This window comes from Haliotis asinina, chromosome 5 (genome assembly GCF_037392515.1).
Source record: "Haliotis asinina isolate JCU_RB_2024 chromosome 5, JCU_Hal_asi_v2, whole genome shotgun sequence".
Lineage (NCBI taxonomy): Eukaryota > Metazoa > Mollusca > Gastropoda > Lepetellida > Haliotidae > Haliotis > Haliotis asinina.
This window is the reverse complement of record NC_090284.1, coordinates 40,691,891-40,715,872: the sequence shown is the minus strand read 5'-3', so window position 1 is coordinate 40,715,872 and position 23,982 is coordinate 40,691,891. Positions and strand designations below refer to the sequence as shown.

The 23,982-nt window shown below is 38.1% G+C and overlaps 2 protein-coding genes across 4 annotated transcripts in view; one reads left to right on the top strand and one right to left on the bottom strand.

Moving 5' to 3' along the window:
* Positions 1 to 1,772: 1,772 nt before the first annotated feature.
* On the bottom strand, positions 1,773 to 3,270 carry LOC137284455 (oxidoreductase-like domain-containing protein 1; the record flags this gene model as incomplete). Its single annotated transcript, XM_067816266.1, has 1 exon — positions 1,773 to 3,270. A coding segment is annotated over one exon (480 nt), but the record flags the coding sequence as incomplete, so codon positions are not given.
* A 4,720-nt stretch (positions 3,271 to 7,990) lies between these two features.
* Positions 7,991 to 23,982, top strand: part of LOC137284452 (PDZ and LIM domain protein 3-like) — a 35,728-nt gene continuing 19,736 nt past the window's right edge. Inside the window, exons 1-2 of one of the 3 annotated variants that reach the window (XM_067816264.1) lie at positions 7,991 to 8,221; positions 22,746 to 22,897. In XM_067816264.1, the coding sequence (XP_067672365.1) occupies positions 8,093 to 8,221; positions 22,746 to 22,897 (281 nt within the window). In that variant the 5' untranslated portion in view covers positions 7,991 to 8,092. Of the gene's footprint in view, positions 8,222 to 17,590; positions 17,657 to 22,745; positions 22,898 to 23,982 lie in introns of those variants that run through there. The other 2 variants (XM_067816262.1, XM_067816263.1) reach the window with 2 other exon arrangements.

Genomic DNA, 23,982 nt, shown 5'->3' with positions numbered 1-23,982 from the left:
GGAATATTTTGAATTATATAGTATAGAACAACTGCCTGATGCAAATGGCTATATTTACGCTAGTGAGTGTAAACTTTTGATGGAAAGCGTAAGTGGGAAATTTATAGGAAAATGAACTTATTTTTCTTGTTTTGTTTTTTTTTATCATGAAATTTTTTCTTTGGTACTTTCAAGACAAAACAATAGAGATTTCAAAAATCAACTGTATATTTTTGGCATTTAAAACGATTTATAGTTGACACATTTAACAAGTGTTCTATTTCTACAATCAAATTACTATTACCTATGCCCCTTGGAAATGATGTTATGGAAGCCACAAATGTCCAAGGATGTTTACTTTTTTAAATGAAGCACTTAAGGTGTATGTCTTCTACTCTGTGAGAGAGTTTGTATTAGCCAGAGATGACATACTAGGGCGAGGTCAGGTAACTCAAGTACCCAGATCAAATGGATCTTGAATAAGACCTCCGGTCAGTCTTCTGAGGTACTGTATCGTGTCTGTAACATGGACAAAATAATTCATGGTTACATCACCATGTACACATCAGTACTTTTATTTTTCAGATGGGCAGAAATGCTTACTCATGATCTGATAATCATGTCAGTGAATATAACATTGAAGGATAGTATATCCAGGAACAGTGGAATGTAGGAGCTTGTGAGCTTGTGAGTAGAAAAGAAAGTTGAACTCCGCCCATCCTTAATTTATTGTACACTTTTACTGAAATACATGAAAAGAGAACACTGGTAGGAAGTCTAATCTTGTGAAAGTATTTCAAAATTACTTTCATCAGACTTGTGTGAGATAAGTCTATCATCATGGTACCCTGGACCTGTTAACTACCATAGAACATTGACAAAACATTGATATTCAGCAAGTACTCCCACAAACAAAAGATATTCTATGTTCAGTACGTGAAAAGAGTGGGGGTGTATGGATTTTTTGCCGCTTTTAGAAATATTCCAGCAACATCACATCTAAGCAGGGTACACCAGAAATGTGCTTCACACACTGTGTCCATTGGGGCAGGGAGAGGGACAAGGGAGTTGAACCTGGATCTTCAGTGTGACAAAGGAATGCCTCAACCACTCAGCTTGCCCACCAACCTGAGTCATTGAGTGAATGATTATCGTTTAACGCCCGGTTTAGCAACATTCCAGCAATATCAAGAAATAGACTTCACACTTTGTACCAAGGTCCTCAGTGTCACGAGAGAGTGCAATATCCTCTAGGCCACCCAACTGTCCTGAGTCAGTGATAAAAGATATGAACATGTCTTTCACAGAAAACTATGGAGGCAACTGTGTTCAGAATGTGTGTACCAATAAAATATGCATACTGAGCAACCAAGGATGTTTTGTGAACCCACATCTCTTCTTGCCATCCATTCCCTGCACCACTACAGAGCTTGATGAACTGTTACGTCATACATGCTCAAGATGCTTCTCATTTCTTGGAAATCCATGAAGAGTTGGTCTTCAGCAACTCATGCATGTTGTAAGAGGTGACTAACAAGATCACATAGTACGACACGTTGACACATTATTTTATCCTATAACTGCATGGATCGACGGTCAAGATGGATTATCTGGTCCAGGCTCAATTATTTACAAACTGAAGCCATATGGCAGAAATATTGCTGCAAGCAGTGTTAAAAGAAAGAGCAAACAAATCATCTACTGGAGTTGAAGTCAGATCAATTTTTAGCAGAAAAAAGTTATAAAGTGTGCATAACAGATTAACACACACACAAAGGTAATAAAAAATCATATAACAAACATCTCTCTTTATTAACAGGTACCAACAAAGCCACAAATTGTTCTAACATGTAAACAATATATGAATAACAAGGTAAATAAAACCTGAGCAATGTAAATATACTGACAGCTAAAAGACCGCAAACCTGTTTTTTTTGTGAAGTGTTTTGCTGAGTATTTCCTTTAAATGCAACAACACAGATTCTTGTCCTCAGTGGGAAACAGACAATAAGTCGGGCACTAAATGTGTGGCTCTAATAAGTATCAGAACACATTTGACAATTCCTGAGTTTTCTCAAACATTCCCCTTTCAGCCATGCTGTTTTTGGAAAAGTTAATTCAAGGAGATAAGCAGTCTTGGTCTACCTCCACTGAAACACATTTTCTCAAAGTGGCCCTTTTAAAGCAAATCACACTTGCTTTACAAGCAGTCATCATCAATGTCCTCCATCACTATTGGATTTCATTCCCCAAATTTCTCATTCAAGCCTATCCCAGAATAGAACAAGTTTGTTTCTTAAAGGCTTCTATTTCAAACATGCTACTTTGTAGCAAAAAGCCTGCTTGAAGATGATGAGTTTCTGGTTTATCTGAAGTAAAACCAGGAACACATTTTCTTGTGGCCCAATCTTGCAAGCTGTGATATCATTGTAATACTGATTAAACATTACGATTATCTGGATTATAGTCTCTATGCATCACTTCATAATTAATGGTATGTAAGTCTTCTGAATTTGTGCTGTTATAAATTATCCTTCTATTCATCAGCACATAATATCTCCTTTCTAATAATGAAAATAAATCCATTCACCAACTGGGCTTCATTTCATGACTCAAGTTACACCAGGAACATTCTGCACCAAGTCAGTGATACAGGTTACAGAAATGATGATGTCACTTCTCTTAAAAATACTTTTTACAACAAAATGGAGATATACAATGCAGAATACCAGAAGATGATCTGAAGCTGACAGACAAAGGAGTAACACATTCATGTCTAAAATGATTCTAACTATCAACCCTTGACTATCGTTATAATAATCCCATCTCTAATTTCACAAACATTCTAAGAGACGGGTTCTCAATCTGCTCCAAGGCTTCTCGAGCTGACTTTCCACCATCACTGTAATAGTCCTTCAAAGATTCTGCATAGGCTATCCACACACAATTCGCGCATCCGCTCATGCAGCAGTCAACAGGAGGTTCAGGAGGGGGGCCTTTGCCCGGTACCACACCCTGAGTCTTGAGGGTGGGTTCCGGCATCTCCATGACTTTTGATTTCATGCCGACACCACCAGGTTTAGCTTGTATCACAGCTTCATCGTCATATTGATTTGTATTACCAGAGGATGAATACATTGCTCTCAGGTTAAGAGATTTATCACCCACTTTTGAAAGGACTTGAATTGTATGGTACACTGTTTCCGTGGTAATGGATGGGGCATTCTGTAGATGGCGGAGGAGTACTTTCCCGCATATACATGATGATGTTGACAACATTCCTCGTGGCAAGATCAGTGATTATGCAGGCAAACTGATCTGTCAAAGAAATAACAAATAAACATAGATAAATGCATATTGCAAGGCTGTGGATGCACCTCATGGCATCAAATACTTTCGACAAATACGTGATCTTGTGAACAAATCACTATGACTGGGAACTGTGAACACCCAACTGACCAGGTTACTGAGCTCTATAACACAATCTACTGGCAAACGAGGATAAGTTGCATCGCAGCAGAGAACGCGTTTACGAGAATTAGTAGGTGCACAGCAACATGCAATCCACTTGGCTTGTGAAAGGGACAGCAGATATAAACTAGTGCATGTGTAGTGCATACTGATGAAATTGAGATAGCTGCACATGCCTTGCTCATAAGACTCGCTCTTGACAGGTGCAGCAACTACACTTGATCGTGGACAATGACAACCTAGGGCCCCTTTGGTCACAATGGCAAGTGCCAGTGAGCAGTACTCATACATGCTAATACGGGTCAGTTGTCAAATGGGTGCTCCACTTACTCTTATTTGCCAGTATGTGTTGCCATGCTGTTGGCCTCATATGACCAGCTGACATGTCAAGATCTGGATTATGTTTGGTCTTCAGCAACTCATGCTTGTTTTAAGAGGACATGTGGTCAGGCCTTCTGATGTGACTGACAGGTCATCGTATTCCTATTGTGTAGATTGATGCTGATGATGTTGATCACTGGATTATTTGGTCCAGATTTGATCATTTACACACCGCCACCACATAGCTGGAATATTGCTGCATGCAATGTTAACAATTTAACAAACCAAACATGTTTGCTGAGGACAATCCTTAAGTTGAAACACACAGAAGGATTTTAATCTGTTTTTCTGTGGAGTAGGCTGATGGTTTTATACAAACTGATGTACTGACATATCAACATGTAGGTGCTGACGGCTGCCCCCTGATTTCAGTGCTCTTGATCTATCTAACTGAAGATCTGCGACGTGAAGCTAATTTCAAAGGGGTTCTAATAATGCTTGGATAATGCATTCCCTAGTACTCGGAACTCTGGTAAAAGTTCCGCCCCATAGGCGCTTGACTCTGATATATATTTGGAAGTATGACCTAAACATACAAGATATCTTAATATTGTAAATTTAGGTCATACTTCCAATTATACTTCCAAGAGTCACGCGTCTATGGACCACCCGTAATCCCCGCTTGAAATGCATCCTATTTATTAGGTTTATTTCGAGGTTTAAGGGTCTTAGGGTAAGGATGTTGTTAAGGGGTTAGGGTAGTGGTTAGTGTTAAGGATTTATTTATGAATAAACATTTGTTATTTATTATAGAATGATAAAATAAAACAGGTGCTACGGGGGAAAATCTTCCCGGAATTGTTGCCATGAACATCTCATGATTTGTGATTACCTCATTCAAACAACAAATCGCTACAGTGTTCACACGCTCACAACAATATTCATATGCCCTGAAGTAATACATCGGCCTAACATTATTTTCCGGTTTTTACCGAATACTAGTAACCTGTTAAGCATTGATTTTACGTTATCAACCTGTCAAGTCATAAATTTTTGATCACTTACTTTTCTCTATACGAAAGCTATTCACATGGTCTTTACAAGCAAAATATCAGCGAACTGGGACGCAGTAATACACTATTTTAGGAGGAATGTTGAGCCGACGACATTTCGTCCTCACCTAGATGAAGCCGGACAACTGTTAACCGGACCAAAACCACACTCGGTACCAACAACAGCACAATTTCGTAATTCCAATATCTTTTCGCTGTGACTGTGTTCATATAAATGCAAGTCATTTTTTTAAACGTTAATGGTACAACAGCACAACGTAAAAGACTAAATGGATAAATATTTATTACTGCGTTGATCCACTCAATATCATACCAAGAAACCTGTTGGTTGCAAGTACAGTAGGTTTTCATTGACACAGAGTTTTAAGAGTAAACGTTTTACTTTTAAATTTCTCGTTGCAGAATTATTAATATATCCCATTAACAAATCTTCTCCCTACATTCTGTCGGGAGGTGACAAAATCCGTTTGTCTGTGGCTGAAGCAACGATGTGGGTAAATGAACCGATTGAAGCGTCAGTACAATCTCCATGAAAGAACTGATTCGGTAACTGTCTCGCAGTCCCTGAACCACATTATTTTGCCTACTACCTAGCATTCTCTGTAATTGCTAAAGATCATGAATGAAGAAAATCTCGATTTCCTCAGGTTCAGGAATCTCTGGCCTCCCTGTAGTTCAGTTAAAACGGGTTTGTTTGTTTCTATCAAAATTACGTATTTCAAGAGATTCAGCATTTGTCTATCACGATTTGAACACTCTCTCCGTCCCACGTCAGTGATTTGGAATCTGTAATTTTGTGTGTATCCGGATCTACCACTACTTGCCAGAACCAACAGCGCCAATAATTAAAGGAATAGTTGTTGTTTCTTTGTTGAATTAACTACATACTTCGAACGTTAAATACAAAAAGAGTCCCTGACACCCGGACTAAAGAGAAATCCACAGTCTAATATAAACCCAGAAAACGACTGTCCCAAAAGAATTCCACCCTTTATTATATATCAGACAGAAAGTTATAATTTTATAGAATAATGTGTAATTGTTTAGAACAATGACGGGGACATAGTATTTATTTTGCCGTATTATAGACGGAACGAAAAGTTTTGTTTGTATAATGCCGTGTTCCAATGTTCCAGCTATATGGTGCTGTTCTGTAAATCGAATTTGGACCAGACAATACAGTGATCAACGCCATGAGCATCTATCGACGCAACTGGATACGATGGCAACTGGGTCAGCGAGCCTTACACCCGATCTCTGAAGCTGTAATTGGAAGTTTATCTGAAAAAAGGCTCCTGAGTTCACCTAGGTAATCCGGCAACTTGGTTCAAAGACAATCGTGACATGGACAAATTAGAAATACGCTTTACAAGGTGAAGTTCATTTGTCTAAAGGGGCGCTTTAGGTGGCCTTGAGGTTTAAGCGTTCGCTCGTCGCGCCGAAGACACGAGTTCGATTCCCCACACGGCAGTGAATTCTTTGACTGGCATTTTAGAAGTTGGGTAGATGAAGAATGAGAGCTACCGCAAACTACTTGAAGATTTGTCCAGCTATCATCCCCAAAGCCTATGGTCACTTGCTGAATTGATTTCCATGTAGCCGTATGACATCCCTCGTTTTCATCACCTATGTAAACACCAATGTACAGCATTCCCTACTGGCCGCCCATCTACACCCCTAACCCCGTAGGTATATAACCATGTTCATCTTCTCCTGGTTTCCAGTCTACCTACTTCATCCTTCATAACGGTGTTCTTCTATTGTATAAACAACACATTTTTTCCCTCATCCCCATCTGTCTAAACATTTCTTACTATAGTTACATGTATGCATGCATCCATACATACATACATACTCTCTCTCTCTGTGAGTGTGTGCGCGCGTGCGTGTGTGTGTAGATCACCCAATATTACTTTTCATGTATCACTTGATTGACAACGACATTAGAATCTATGTCGAGATTCGCCTATACACGAAAAAGAAGTAGTATACCCATAAAAATTCTTCTCATTCTTCAGTGTGTGAAGCCCATTGCTGGTGTCCCCCGTCTTGCTATTGCTGGAATATTGCTAAACGTGGCGTTAAACTAAACCCACTCAAGCATTTGTCTGTATTAAAAGTCTCCGATCAGGTCACCCAGAAAGTAGTGTTGATTACTAAGGGTTCACGGAAGGTTTTGTTTGCACAGAATGAACAACATTAACTAATAGTGTTCTGTTTACAAATTGTCTAAATGCTAACTCAATGGTATTATATCCCTTGGTGGTGACCAGTTTGAAATATAATACCACATACCAAGCCACTGCAGATGTGCACTGCCTCACATCAGAGACCATATAATAGATTATATGGTCTCTGCTCACATGCATATTATCTAACTTCCTGGCATATTACGAAACTTTGACTTCTACACAATCTTCATAGTTACTAAAAGACCATGCCAATAGTGGTTCGTTTCCTACAGTTCGTTTCCTACAGCCCTTATTAAAATTAGGTGTAAGAATCACAGAAACTTGTACAGTGTAACGAATTGTACCCTTGAAGTACATACATATTCCTTTACAAAACGAAATACACTAAATGTCAAAATCTACTGTGTTGTTTTGGCTAGAGTGCAGTTTACCGGGCGCGCTACCTGGGGACTGCTGAACGCTTGCTACGATCGACTTTCTTTCAAAACATTTCTTACTAAAATAAGGCAATCGTAAATAACACGTACATACTTTGTTGACTGAATTAGCAAGAATAAAGAAAAAAAACCACACACAAAACAGATGTATTTTGTCAACAAAGTTATTCAATTACTATGATTAAAAATAAATTCACATGACTCCTTCCCATGAACTGAATGACTTACTATCAAACAACACCAGAACAGGACACAGATTTGATCAGAACCGCCATTGCACTGGTTTCGTTACACGGGGCGTTACAAGTTATAAGCGTGTGACCCTAGCCACCCCTGTAATACAAACAAACCCCACGCAAAATCGGCTACCTAATAGGTCAGTAACATGTGCCTAATTACGTCCATTCCGACCACATCCGCACATCTAAACTTGTCACATTCAGTCACACCCACTTCTTTCCCGCGGCTGACTGACTGACGAATCAGTTAGGCCCGTGTGCAAAAGTTTGTTTTCACCGAAGCCGTCCCGTCAGTGTTGAGGAGTTAGATAAAGCTGCGAAGTGGCTCGTCGGCTTTGAGTACTTGTGTCGGACCAGCTACCGTTGTCACTGACGTCGTCATGAGTAACTTCGAAATTCAGCCAGCTCAGACATTAACAGTCCAACTGGACCGTCCAGATTCCGGCACCCCGTGGGGATTCCGTTTGCAGGGTGGTACGGATTTTAGCACCCCTCTCTCAGTGCAAGTTGTAAGTACATACATTGACACATCCGAAACTCATCTGTGTTGTTTGCCGATGGGTGACAGTTATCTGTGAAAACGCAGAAGGTGTGTTGAAAACTAAATGAAAATCGGAGCTGTGACTTATTTGAACTAAACATTGTTAAGATGAAATCCCGTGTTTTTCTCTCACGGTTCAGTTGTAAACTTGATGGAGTTCGTTAGATAGTTGGGAGCTAGGTCCTCGTTCGGCCAATTATCTGCCTGTGGTAAGGAATCGCTAGCTATATATGGGTAAGCCATGCGCGTTCTCAAAATACCTGTAACACGAACTTGCCTCATGGCTAAGATAATAATATTATATTTATATTTCATTTCACCTACTTAATAGACTGTCCAGATGATTACACGTGTGCTTGATTGACAGCAATATACCACTGTATACATACTCACGAAGTGATGTAGACATCGACGGTGTAATATGATATAGGGCTGTACAATGCCGGAAACCATGTATCTGTATATTGGGGATTATGACAAGTATTAGATGGGATTTCCGGGCCTGACACTACGTATTTAAACAATGCTATAACTTTGGCATATGGATATGTTGTTCAAACATTTGCAACATTGTTTATACTGGGAATTGCTGCATTTCTATACCGGGCGATAGTGAAATAGGATACCTTTGAACAACAGGTTGCTACGTAGTGGAATAAATACAAAAAAAAACTTTGACAGCAGAAATATGTAGAGGAGTGGTGTGTGTAGAAAGAACAGGAAATTCCTCTAGTGATTCTCATAGACATCAGTGAGGGACACCATTTAATTGCTTCTCAGTCTCATTTACAGATTAAAGATAGAGGTTTATCAGGAAAACAGTGTAAACTTGGTCATGCTTGATGGGATCATTAGCAAATTTCACCCAAATAGATGGCTGGTGATAGTGCTTTGTAAAAAACGTAAACATGGTAAATGGTCAGTTTGTTTTTCAATTTCTCAGCATCTCAAATGAAAATTCTTTAGCTCTTCATTTCTGGTTTGTTTTTTTATATATATACATATCCTCTAACTCCCTAATCCATGAGTTAATTTGCCCATATATTTCCAGACAAGATATGCAGATTGTAATGCTGACTGTTCAATGGAATTACTGAGTTAAACGCATTAATGAAGCAGAGATGGAAATACCTTTTTTCTGACTGTGCTTTAGGACGTCAAATGAATATTTTAGGTGTGACTAAGTTAGCTTACATGTTTTAAAATAAATGACAATGATCATTTGAAATGTATTGTTATATTAGAAACAGGTTTGTGAAAAGTCCAGTATGTATGGCATTATCGAGTTTGTGAAAAAAACTTCTTTTGGGAATTAAATGACTAAAGGTGAGTTATGTTTTAAAAAATTAAGTAATCCATCACAATCATTATTTGGTAACATAATTTCCAATAAATGATGTTCAGAACACTTTACAGGGTTGGAATAATGTTCTCGATGCCCTCATGGCATACTTAATTTTTTAAAACATCAATCATAGCCATAAAAACAATAATGATAAGTTGTGTTATTTTGTATGTTTGTAGATAAAATTTTCCAATCTAAAGCTGCATTTTTTATGGAAAATGTGAACTAAGTTGACCCAATTTGATGCTTAACATGGAATTTGCTGCCTTTTCATAGTCTGTCTTCATCAGATTCCTAGTAAGTGCAAAGCATTTTATGACTGTGGAGTATTTGTTTTAGTATCAGTATGCATTGTTATCAAGTTGTACCAGTACAGAGTTGACCTTGAAAATATACTACCATGTCGATGTTGCAGTATACATGTATGTATGTTGACATTCCCTGTTGAGATGTGACCTGTGACAGCTGGTGACCTCTGTCTGTCTTAATCATACAGTTACTATAATTACAGTGATATATGTAGGTAATTGTATGTATTTATGTCAGGTATATTATAGGTGTGTCTTGTAACTGTATCATTTGTTCAAGTGACAAGAGGTGACAGAGGTCTCATGGTTGAAACGTTTGCACATCTTGTCAAATGCCGGGTTCGATTCCCAACTTTGGTACAATGTGTGAAGTCCATTTCTGGTGTTCACCACCTTGATATTGCTGGAATGTTGCTAAAATTGGCATAAAAATTACTCATTTGCTTAGTGAATGAATTAGTGAATACCGAGAAGCCTAATTAATGTGACTGGTACTGGTATGAGACAAAGAGGTGTACAAGAATCCATTCATTGGAAACTGAAATGCTGAATAATCATCAGTTTATGACTCATATTACTTAGAATTTCTTAAATGATTTCAAACATCACTCAAAGCATTTACTGACTACAAAGTGTGAAGCTCATTTCTGATGTCTTCTGCTGTGATGTTGCTGGGGTACTGCTAAAAGTAGTGTAAAATCATACTCACTCAGAACAATTCAAGATGTTAAAACTAAATGGATCAACAACAACACAAATTAGGCTTATTGAACAAAAACAGCATCATAGTGTTAACATGTAGTCTGTCTACAGACCCTGAAGCAAATATATCCAAGAAAGTCCATGCAAGTCTAGATTCCCCTAGCTTCAGGGAATGAAGATTGTCCCAGGGCTCCATTTCATTATATTACTCTTTTTACTATGACCTTTTTTCAGTAAAGTATGTTCATTTCAGAGATTAGTTGTTAGTCAATGTTGGCATGATACTGTCCCTCTTGTGTCCCTCTCCCTCCGTTGTGGCAGGATAACCAGTACCTCAGCCACCATTAACAAGACCTCAACAGCATGTGACAGATGGTACAGGTCAGAGGTCAGGTCAGGGGTCATATTGAGCCATAACTGGGATCACTTGGCAGTATCTTGTCATGTTATTCTCAGTGGTAACATCTCACCTCTCAGACTGTCTGTCAGGGGCTGGTGTTGACGTGTTGTTTCCATGGTGATGAAAAATGTCACTGTAACTGGTGTTCTTCAGGGCTAGTGTCTTGAATATTTAAGGAAACAATGAAACTGGGAACCTTTTCACGCTGCCTTTGAAAGTACTGTATGTCTGAGAACAGTGTCAGAAATAAGACCCCTTTTTATTTTGTTCTATTTTTTTGACAAATTGTTTTATGCAAAACAAGGATGCTTTGTTAAGAGAAACATAAACATGTATGTACATATACCTCACAAGTGGCAGATTTGATTATGTTTTCAAACATTGGTATACTCTGGAAATATTGCCCTAGATTAAACAGGATAATGATGATGATGATGATGATGATGATGGCGGTGACGGCAGTCATTACAATGCATGCCGAAGAAGATTGTGATGGAAATACTTCCATACCTTCTTTACCATGATAATGATAATTAGCCCAGATGTACATACTTAGAATTTAGGTAGCATGCCAAAGTGATTTCTCATCAGCTGCTTGTTTAGTATCACAAAGCAAAAGGATTGGTTGTAGAGATTTTTTAGAGATTGTTGGCATCCTGGCAGTTACAACATGTGCTCCTCATGCAAACATGTGAGACAGCATACACATACATGCTTATACCATTTTCTTCTTTTTTCCTTTTTGGCCTCGTCTTCATGAAACTGCCTCACGCAATATTGCAGTAACCAAGTATCTATCATGTCTATAGAGCTGAGATAAGTTGGCATGTACGTCACTATCTTTCTGTTTCTTACTCCATGCATAAGCCAAACTAATTTTCATGCTATAATTGAATCAAATACTTTGACACATATACATATGCCTTCAATGCTTGAAAAATATAGAATTCTTAAGAGAAACATTCCTCTTAACATTTTTTAGAAATAATGATTAACATGTATTTAAATCTTATCATCCTCGCCAGGAAAATGTTGATAAACAGCAAAGCTTATCACCCTTTCCAGAATATATCTGACCTTTTGACCTGACCGGGTTAGGGATCAGTGATTTGAGGAATGCCATTAAAGTTTAAACCAGATAGGCCCCTGATGAAACTGCAGTGGCTTGTTGAGCTTCGTTATCTATGTCTGTCAACTCCAGACTACCGGTACACATTCTTTGACTGAAGACAAAGGTTAAGGTCAAGTGACAGTACGTTGAGTCGCTCCACTGGGTAGAGCCATTCATACACATATAGCGTTTCTAATGTGCTACACAACAAAGAGGGTGGCTTGTGAATGGGGTAGAGTATTTGCTCGGTGTTTACATGGTGGCTGGGTTTGGTGGACACATTCATTTGGGGACAGGCCATGGATAGTTGTAGGTTGTAGATGGTTTGTCAGTTTTGTTTGAATGGAAAAACTGTGAAACTTTTCTTTATTTAAATACTGATCTGTGACCATGGTGACGTAGGAAGGAAGGTTGAGCAGATTGTGGAGGTGGCCCCAGACAGTGATATATGGAGTGAGTGAGTTTAGTTTTACTCCACTTTTAGCAATATTCCAGCAATATCACGCCGAAGGAAACCAAAAATGGGTTTCACACATTGTACCCTTGTAGGAATCGAACACGGGACTTCAGTGTAATGAATGAATGCTCTATCCACAAGGCTACCCCACTGCCCTTGATGTAGAGAGGTATCGAGTGCCCCTGTCTGATCAGGGCTCTTGTCCCTAAAGCTCTCTTAGCAATATAACTTTTGTCAGCCAGTGTTACATGATGGGAGTTAAGAGTTAATATAGCGTTAAGAACTGTCTGTACAACTGGGAAGTGGTTATAAATAGGCTGATGAAATAAGATTGAAATGGTATATATATCAAAAGTATACATAAACTTCATAGTATTTACATCTGTTTGTAAATCATGCCAAAATTGCCACTGAAAATATAGAATTCATATTGTAAACTGAAATCGAAACTCTTATGCCCTCTGTTTTAACAAGGCTGATGGATGTTATGAGAATGATGTTTTATACATCAAATAGTGTTTGTGTCTGTTTATGAATGGTGAAAAAGAATTCACTCTCTCATTGCCCCTGAAATGCAGCACTTATATGTAATCTGAAATAAAAACTGGGCTATAAGAAATTGCAGAATTGTTGATGTGGTGTAAAGCAACTTTCAATAAATCATTCACTCATTCACTCACTCACTCACTCACTCATTAATGTGATAGCCCTTGAAGATCCCTTGACAATTGGTCGTCATTAACATAAGACTAACAGAATCAGGTGGACTTTCTTGACACATGCCATTGTATGTCACTTGTGCAGATTGATGCTCATGCTGTTGATCACTGAATTGTTTCTCCAGACTTGATGATTCACAGACCATCGCCACACACCTGAAATGTTGAATGTTGCGGTAAACACCAAACAAACATTAATGTGACCTCAAGTGCCCATTGAAACTGGCAAGTACTGTTACCAGACTGAGTTGGATGTGAGTCACTTTCTTGTCTGGAGAATTAGGATGAGACAATGTTCAGGTCGAGTGCCCCTCCTTCTCCCCCAAGTGGTCACTACCCACAACAACAAACTGTTACCAGTCAGTTTATGACTCCCTAAAACTCCACACAGCTGAGTCACTGGGTATGTGAATCAGGTTTAGTGCATTTAATGGAAATATTAGGTGATGGTGGTGAGTGGATTACTGACGAGGGTATTAAAGAGCCCCTTGATACAGTCGTACATGAGTAGGGTCTCTGTTTGAAGGACTTTAAGGAATTTCTTGTTGTCCAAAGCTTGCTGTGTTATCAAGACCCACAATTGAAGTAATTAAAAAAAACTTTTTCTTTGAGGCAGGGGAATAGCCTAGTTGGTAAAGCATTCACCCATTCCACCAAAGACCAGGGCCTAAGGTTTGGAAGCTCTCTTAGCACTAAGAGTGTCATAAGTGACATACATTAACATTGCCTTACAACTATCTTAGTGCAAAGAGAGATTCAAAAATCAAGCCCTGAGTTTGATTCCCTACATTAGCACAATGTGTAAAGCCGTTTTCTGCTGCCCCCTGCCGTGATATTTTGCAGGAATTATTCTATCGCAGTGTAAAACCTTACTCTCTCGCTTTCAGCTCAGTTGTGTGATTTTCTGTCAGCCTTGATTGATTGAATGAATGTTTAACCTGAATTTGATACACTCTGCAAATTAAGTAGTGGCACAAATTCTCTTGATGATAGCTAAAGAAACTGTTCACAATTTGGGTTTACAAAAACATGCATGTAAACAATTATCTCTCTGCAATGTCTTGGTCTGCATGTTTGATAACAACTTTGACTTGATGAAGACCTGGGTTCAATTCCTCACATGGGTACATTGTGGCATAAAACTCATTTACTCACTCTTAATGATGTATGCATGTTTCATTGATGTAGGTTGTCTATATCTTAGGAGACAAAGATGACTTGGGCTATTTTGCAGGAAGTGTGCTTTTTTAACAAGAAATTGGATGAACACTATTTCTCTCTGATTTATATAAGTGAGAAAGGATGTTTTATTATTGTTTGGGTGAGAACTTCCACTAAACCAGGGATTGGGATAGAGAACATTGACAATGGGCTATTTTAAGAAATGTTAGCCATTTTCTGAATTTATAATGGGACCTTGTATCAACAGTAACCTCAAAATTTGTAATGGGCCATTCTGAATTCTAATGTGCAAAATGCTGTGGCCTCTGCCTGTCCCAATCCCTGCTAAACAATAATTCTAGTTACATTGTTTTGTTTATTGTTTGAATATACAATTCAAAAGCAGTTAGGGAACACCAGACATTTTCTAACATTAATGAGTCTAATTCAGCAGTTTTTTAAACTCTTTTGTGTAGCATATTGGGAAGAGAGTTCTTGTTTATTTAAAAAGTCAGCCAAGTGTTAAAAAGTGTCTCAGTCTCAAAGTACTCAGGTAGACTGTGCATCAAGGAGCAAACATATTTCAGTAAAATTACTTTTCCTATTATAAGCTACAGACATCCAAACAATTATTGACAAGGTGGTAAGATAGATTATCCACTTACCACAGACTTTAATCTGTTAATCCACGTGTAACTAAGGAGGCTATGAGGGATTAAGGAGATTACAGATGTGAACATAACCTGTCAGTGAAGACTCATCTCTTAATTCTCCCTACTTGATGGCATGTCAAACACCTCAAGCTGTGGTGTCATTGCCTGGGTCATTATGAAGTTTAGATCTTAATGTTTGAGTAACTTATTTATATTTATTGCACCAGTTAATTTTTTTCCCCGTGGCATGTAATGCGGGGGGATATAGTTGACGCCTCGTCTGTCTGTCTGTCTGTCCGTCCGTCCGTCCATAATCATTTTGTTTCCAGAGCATTACTCAGAAACCGTTCAATATTTTTAGACCAAACTTGATAGATATAATAGTCTCAACCTATAGTTGTGCCTATTGCTATTTACACAGTTTTGGCATTTTTTTTTTTATTATTATTTTTTGTTGTTGTTTTTCCATGCAACATTTTGGTGTTAGTCTAACGGTGGGGCAGGCCTTGTTTCCGGAGCAGACCTCAAAAACCGTTCAATATTGTTTTGTAAAACTTGGCAGATATATCAATCAGAACCTGGAGTTGTGCCTTTTGCTGTGTACAGGTTTTTGTGATTTATTATTTTCTCAGTTTCCATGGAAACGTTTCGGACTTAGTCTCAAAAGTGAGAGGTGTGTTTCGTTTCTGGAGCAGAACTCAAAACCTTCAAATTATCTTTCAGCAACACTTGGTAGATATGTGTGGCAGACCCCAAAGTGGTGCCTTTTGGTGTATACAGGTGTTTGTGATTTATTATTTTCTCGGTTTCCATGGACACGTTTCAGACTTAGTCTCAAATTGGAGGGATGCTCTTCGTTTCCGGAGCAGAACTCAAAAACTGTTCAATATTTTTCTGCAAAACTTAGTAGATATATCAGTCAGAACCTAAAGTGGTGCCTTTTGGTATGTACAGGGTTTTGTGAGTTATTATTTTCTCGGTTTCCATGGAAACATTTCTGACTTAGTCTCAAATTGGAGGGATGCTCTTCGTTTCCGGAGCAGAACTCAAAAACTGTTCAATATTTTTCTGCAAAACTTAGTAGATATATCAATCAGAACCTGGAGTTGTGCCTTTTGGTATGTACAGGGTTTTGTGAGTTATTATTTTCTTGGTTTCCATGGACATGTTTCAGACTTAGTCTCAAAAGTGAGAGGTGTGTTTCGTTTCGGGAACCGAACTCAAAAACTTCTTAATATCTTTCAGCAACACTTGGTAGATATGTGTGGCAGACCCCAAACTCGAAAACCATTTCATATCTTTCAACAGATCTTGGCAGATGTATGAGACAGATCTTGAAATGGTGACTATTGCTGATTACAGATATATGGCATTTATATTTTTCATGAATTCCATGGAAACAATTCAGACTTAGTCTAAAAAAACAATAACTAACTGTCACATGATTTGTCCTTTCAAACATGTAGGGGCCGGGGAGATATGTCATCTTCTGATGACTCTTGTTGAACATTTCATTTATTTTGATGGCAGAATAGAAAAGGACTGTTTGTAATTCTTGATTGTTTTATTTTCACTTTAAATGTTTTTGAGCATAAATGTTTTTAACTTCAAAACAAGTTACTCAGTAGTAGTCACTGTTGTAAACATGGATAGGTGTATAACAACCTAGGTGGGAATTTCAATGTACAACCATTGACATCTACTTTCTGGCCAACCAGACTGGAGTTTCCTTTAATTTTTATAATTTTATTTGCAGGTTATGGGCTATTCATGAGCCAGAAGCAATTGTGGTTACACACAATACCATGACAGTTTACCATTACTCACACTGCTTAACCAAATCACTACTATCAATATACACACACACCACCTCCTGAAATGATGCATGAAAGCACAGTCACAGTTTAATAGCTTCAGAGGAGGACAACTAGATAGTTCGAGTGTGAAATGACATTTAAGTTAGAATACTATCAGCAATAACTGGCGAAACATTTAAAGAATGTCATGAATCTGCAACCCATTGAATGTGGAAACAGGTGGTCTCCAGACACAGAGATTATCAGAGGTTTCTGCTTGTGGGGACAGGTTGTCTAGAGGGCTTGGATTTAACTGTGATACACTGAGAGCTAACAAGCTAATAGGGCTAGGTGGTGTGTGTGCGTGCGTGCGTGCGTGCGTGCGTGCGTGCGTGCGTGCGTGCGTGCGTGCGTGCGTGCGTGCGTGCGTGCTTGCTGTGCAGTTTTGTTTTGAACATTGTATATTGAGTATCAGTTTTGATGATGTGAATAAGATGTTGGTAACTTGTTATGTTCTCAAACAGACCTTGTAAAAAAACGTAAAATTACTGTCATGATTATTAAGTCACAAGTATACACTGAAAATTATGAAGATTTCTAGACTTATTTCTTTTTCTAAATGTACATTTAATTTGTAAAGACAATTTGTTATTGAAAAGAAGGGCTTTTTTCGTTTTTGTTTCAGAGGTATTTCATTTCAAACAACTTTGATGTGGAGGTGGTTTATCGACATCTTTTATATCTTATGATGGTATGATTTTAATATTTGTTGAATTACAATGTTTGAACAATTCATTCTGTAACTATGTATGGGGAACTTGTGTGAATCATCTTGTCACAAAATAGCCAGTTCTGCCTTCATCCAGACCATATTGTATCTGTATTTAACAGTATTGTTTCAATAAGGATGTGATATGCTAGGTTCAAATATATTTTCACATTTTTAGGAAATATTCTAATAACACTGTTCCAATTCAAATAAACAAACAAAATGTGTTGTAAAATTTAAATTCTGAAATTCTGAATTCTTTGTTATAAAAAAGAAAGAAAGATGGTTTATCATGAAGACTTTACTAAGCCCAAAGACCTAATTAAATATATATTCAAGTAAATAATAAGGTGAAAGTTTTTCCAACCGATCACACAATGTGTACTTGCTCTGTGCATGATGGTGGAAAATTTTTTATGTCTACATGTTTCACTTGAGGTTTTCACTGCGACATATTGTGTTATGAGTGAATTTTGAGTAAGGTGTCAAGTTGTGGGGAATACATGTATTGTACACAGACTATATTGTGCTTCACTTTGGAATGTCGACACACCTCTTGCCAGGAAAATAGCCTCCATGAAAGGGCCTTTGTGATCCCTCCTCTTAGATCAGGGGCAGGGTCAGAGGTTGTACAGAGTGAGGGCAGCAGGCCAGGCATTTTGTAGGTTGAGCATGAATTCCACAGATGGCAGTGTCTGTCCATACACAGTGCATGCAACACATTATGATGTTTGCGAAATGAAATGGATGGGAATTAAATTGGATGCATCAATTTTATGGTACACTGTTAATTAATCTCTGTGTTTCACTCTCTCTCTCTCTTTCTCTCTCTCTCTGTGCTTGTATCAGAACATCTGATTTCAATTATGTCAGCAGTATAAACAAGAGTGATGCGCTTATTGTCAAACAAAAAAAAACAGTATCATAAAATTCATCAAACTCTAATCTTCATGCACAAGTTCAGATTCAAGACAGAGTTTGTAGTGATAGTTCTGCACACAATCTTATTTAATTGCATTCCCATCATTTTCCTGGTACATTAGACGCAAATGACTTCAGCCGGACCCATTGTCACCCAGCTACACAGTTGGACTGATGAAAACTACATGATTAAAAGATTATAATCCTTCACTGAATAATGGGAGGAAAACAAATCACTTAATTTTTAAATATTTTACAATATTTTAAACATGCTTGACAAGGGCTGTGCCCATTCAAGCTCAGGCCCTAGATATGGCAAAACCCTTTTGAAAGACCTTGTATTGTTAAGAGTGGAAGAACATGATCAGAGGCTTGTATTATGATAATGGAAGTGAAAGTGACCAGATGGTTATATTACAGTGTTGAGGAAGTTCACTCAGTCAGGTTATGTGTGGATGTGAACATGGTGAAGTTGCATCAGCAGGATACAGATCCAGATGAAAATCAGTCTTCAACAACTCATTCTTGCTGAGTGAGAGAGTGTGGTTTTACATCACTTTTAGTAATATTCCAGAAATATTGTATGGGGAACTCCAAAAATTGGCATCACACATTGTACCCATGTGGGTAATCAGATACTCATAATGGCAATCACCAGATTGTCAGGTCCAGATTATATTTGTTATATTATGATGCAAAATGTCAGTGTAGAAAAAAGAATAAGAATCAATACTGAAACATAAAATAATGTAGACGTTCTCCAAAAAACATGATGTGGAATCACATTCATAGTTTTCAGTGTTCATTAAGTACAGACATAACAACTGTAATCAATAAATAATGTAATATAAATGATGAAATAAGCAAATATCATTATTTTTGTGTTTAGTGATTACAGTCAAGTACATTTGTAGCAGCTGCATCAGTAGGGCACAAATCAAAGGTCAAACATTTGTGATGGTGATAGCCATTTCCTGGCCATTGCATGAGAAAGTCACACACATCTATACTGACTCTAATGTCTAAAATCTCTCAGTTTCGTGTTTTAGCCAAGCTGGGTTTTTTCAGCTTCATTTACAGTCTCCTCAAACCCTAAACATCGAAAAGTTTTTTACTTCAGTGAATAAAAATCAACATGTCCAAAACACCCTCAATTGTTCAGTTGGTTAAACTGCTAAACAACAGAGTTATGTGTTGGTTAGATTACAAGATGATAGGTCATACTAGCTTAAGAAATTAGAAAAGTGAAACAGACATTGATCTTCAAATTGTTCCAAAAAAAATAATCTAAAATGTTTATTGGCATTATTTTTTCTCAACTTCGTTTGCATATTTCACACACAAATGATTTAATTAAGAAAACCAGTTGTAGCCAAGTTATCTTTGAACCTGGGAAATTGAGAGACCTATATTACTCACAACCTTTGACAGATGTATGGGCATGCGATACGCCCAGTAAGTGCACACATGCCGAAATGCTGTGGTATATATAGCTATGTACACACAGATAGACACTCCAAGGTTTAGCTGTAACATGATCTCATGCCTACCTGCCGAGGTTCCATGTTGGGTGCAACATGATGTCATGGTGCTGTCATGTTCATTTTCATACCAGTCTGGGTGTGTAGGAGTGTCATTGTTGCAGTTGCATTGTCTACTTCTTTGTTATGAGGAACTCAGTGTTTCAGGTTATGTCCATATTCTAGCCTGTCATACAGAACCTGAAGCAAATATACCCAAGAAAGCCCACGCAAGTCAAGAAAATGTGGCAAGTCTAGATTTTCACAGGTTCAGGAAAGTCTCAGGGCTCCATTTCATGACTATTTTTTCTGTAAAATATGGTCATTTCAGAGACTAGTTGTTGGTCTAATCCTTACTGCTTCATCCTGATTCACATTTCCGAGTATACTCTTACTGCCTCATCCTGATTCACATTTCCGAGTATGCTCTTACTGCCTCATCCTGATTCACATTTCGGTGCTTCATCCTGATTCACATTTCGGAGTATGCTCCTACTGCTTCATCCTGATTCACATTTCGGAGTATGCTCCTACTGCTTCATCCTGATTCACATTTCCGAATATGCTCTTACTGCCTCATCCTGATTCACATTTCGGTGCTTCATCCTGATTCACATTTCGGAGTATGCTCCTACTGCTTCATCCTGATTCACATTTCGGACAATGCTCCTACTGTTTCATCCAGATTCACATTTCCGAATATGCTCTTACTGCCTCATCCTGATTCACATTTCGGTGCTTCATCCTGATTCACATTTCGGAGTATGCTCCTACTGCTTCATCCTGATTCACATTTCAGAGTATGGTCTAACTGAGTCATCCTGGTGAAGGAGTAAGGACACTATGCAAAACGTGTTCCTTATAATGAAGAAGTTGGTGTCAATAAATCTCTCTTCCTCTAAATGTGTATCACTTATAAATTCCAGTCAAAGACAGCTTATTTGTGTTCATGTGTGTAAGGAAGGGTGTTAGTACTATAATCTTGACTCAAAAGAACCTACTGATGATTTATCAGTCAAATAAAAAGGGCTATCAATTTTGTAAAATAAGTTTCCAACACAAGTATGAGTTTAAAATAATATGATCTGTTGACAGCCATTTCCTATCTGAAATGTCTAAAATAAATTTCATAATTTGACTCAACAATATTCACTGATGAATATAACACTGTTGTAATTTTGGGGAAAAACTGTTTGTTCACTCTCATAACGTGTAGGAAATGTCAGGCCATACTTAGTTCCTTCTCATCAATATCCATCAAGTCTCTATGTCTAATGAAGCAATCATGTTCATATTTGACTCTGCAGTCTACTATGTGTCTTCTCTGTAGTATGTAGAGTAGATATTAATACATGGAGAGACACTGATGTAGGATTACATTGCCTTCAGCTTCTTATAAGGTAATATATGAGGGCAGTAACTGAGTACCTGATGCTTTAACAGGTGTAGGCGTGGTGGAGGATCCTGGTGGTTAAAGTGTTCACTTGTCATGCTGAAGACCCGGGTTCAATTCCCCATGTGGGTACAATGTGTGAAGCCCATATCTGGAGTTCCCTACCATAATGTGGGAATATTTGTAAACGCAGGGTAAAACCATATGTGCACTTGCATTTTACAAGAGGGCAGGTGGGTGGTACAGAGTGCAGACAAGTAGTTCGACTGTATGACCATATGTCATGACTGTTTGGAATGTTTAATACAAGAGTCTTCATTATTAAGAAGGAAACAAACGATGTTTGTTAGTGATGATGGTTTTTTGTTTTTTTTGTACAGAAAAGGGAATTTTTCTGCAAATACGACAGGAAGAACAAGTGTCAGTTTTGTAATTTATTTGAGACATCTTGGTGAAGATTCATTTCTTATTTTATGGGTGTGCTGAAAAATATATGACTGTGTATAAAATATCCATTACTACATATCTTTGTTGATACCGGAGGGTATAGATAGTCAGTCATCTTTGCAGAGTTGCAGCCCTTAGGTGTGCAAGAACCAGTGATCTTGGGTTCTTATCCCAGATTTTTTATGTGATTATCTTTTGGGGAATTTTGCAGAATGTCAAAACAAAGCATTACTTTGGGTTTCACTCCTTTGACTGATCACACTGATAAAATATGAATACCATGAAAGTGATGTTAAACTCCACCCCACTCACTCACTGTGACAGAGTGAATACAGGTATCAGGTATTTAATACCTTTTTTTGTCTTTATACAAGAAATTCCATGCTATCCATTTCTATGTGTTCACATCATGAAGCTGTTTTTCCTTTAAAGCATTCCTACTGGATTCATTCATTTTATATTCTAAAGGTGTAATCTCCATAGCACTTGTGGGTCACTTAAGGCCTCTTTCTAAAGAACATATGTAGTCTTTGTTATTAGCCCTATAAATTGAATGCTAATATACAACTTGGCTTTGAAGATAATGTGTTTTGGAAACCTTGCTTGGACTGTCAACTTCCCAACTCTCTTGATCAGTTCCAGATAACTCCCATAAATTACATACTTGAGATTAGTATTGGCCATACTTTGAATGTGTCCTTTATGTACAGTGTTCTGTATGCAACTGCTGCTGTTATCATACGTCTGATTTCACATTTCAAGTGAATTTTCAAGATGTTTCTCTGTGCAGGTTCAACCAAACAGCGTAGCAGAGCGATGTGGCCTTCGGTCTGGAGACGGCATCTTGAGAATCAACGCAGCAAACACAGACAGCTTGACACATGAAAATGCCAAGTTGGAAATAATTCGGTCAGGAAATAACATCAGCATGCTAGTTGCCAGGTATGCCGGAGAATAGATCAGCTAGATATGTATCAGGTGCTAGAATGAAGGTAGCTAATACAGCCAAGCAGAGTGTGTTGATGTTGTATGCTGCGGTGTTTACATCATGCTGGTTCAGCATTGATGCCCAATACCTTTAGGGGAATTGGAATGGGGATCAGATGGTCATTATGGCTGCTGAGTGTGGGCTGTTTGGCTGTGACCAACTTTTGCCTCTGGCATTACGTTTAGTTGATCATGTGTGTTGGAGTTAGATTGACCTCTGTTGTTAGTTGGCTGTGTGTCAGGGCGCGCTAACTTTGACTGTGAATCTAGCATGGCTAGTTCCAGCCAAAGAATGATCCGTCTGGGATCTAATGCCCAGCAGCTTAGTGTTAGTTGTAGTACTGTTGATTAAAGTTTAAAATCAGTGTTAATTCATTCTCTTTAGGATTAATGCTACCAGTGTTCGTATGCTCATGTATTGTATAAGGCCAGACAGTCCAGTGATCAACAGCATGAGCATTGATCTACGCACCTGGGATAAGATGACATACATCAGCCAAGTTAGAGAGCGAGAACACCCAATCCTGTTAGTGCCTCATGCGACATGCAAGGATTACTGAAGATCAGTTCTAATCCGGATCTTCACAAGTCCTATGCTATATCATGTTCTGCTAGTACTAAATAATAAGTGTGAAAGTGGTGCTGAGTACTAAGAGTATCAGTTTTCTCACAGAGCAGTGAATGTTGACATATGTTTCAGTGAGCATTTGGATCTAGATTCAAAACAAAGGGAAAGAGGTCTAAATTGTATATTATAACTACAGAGAAACGATGTACTGGATAGTCATGTACACCACTCATGCCTGTCCAGCAATGGTGCTGTGATATATTAATATTACTATGTGTAGAGCTATTACTATTAGTTATACTAACGATGATAGTAATAACTGGCTGAACATACAAAGTCCAGACCAACTGAATTTCTTGGTTAGTGGACAAATCTACTCCACGTGTTACAAAAGTAACACAATTTATGTGTTGAAATGATATATATTCTTTTCACTCTCATTTTTGTTAAAAACTTTTTAACAGTTTTTATG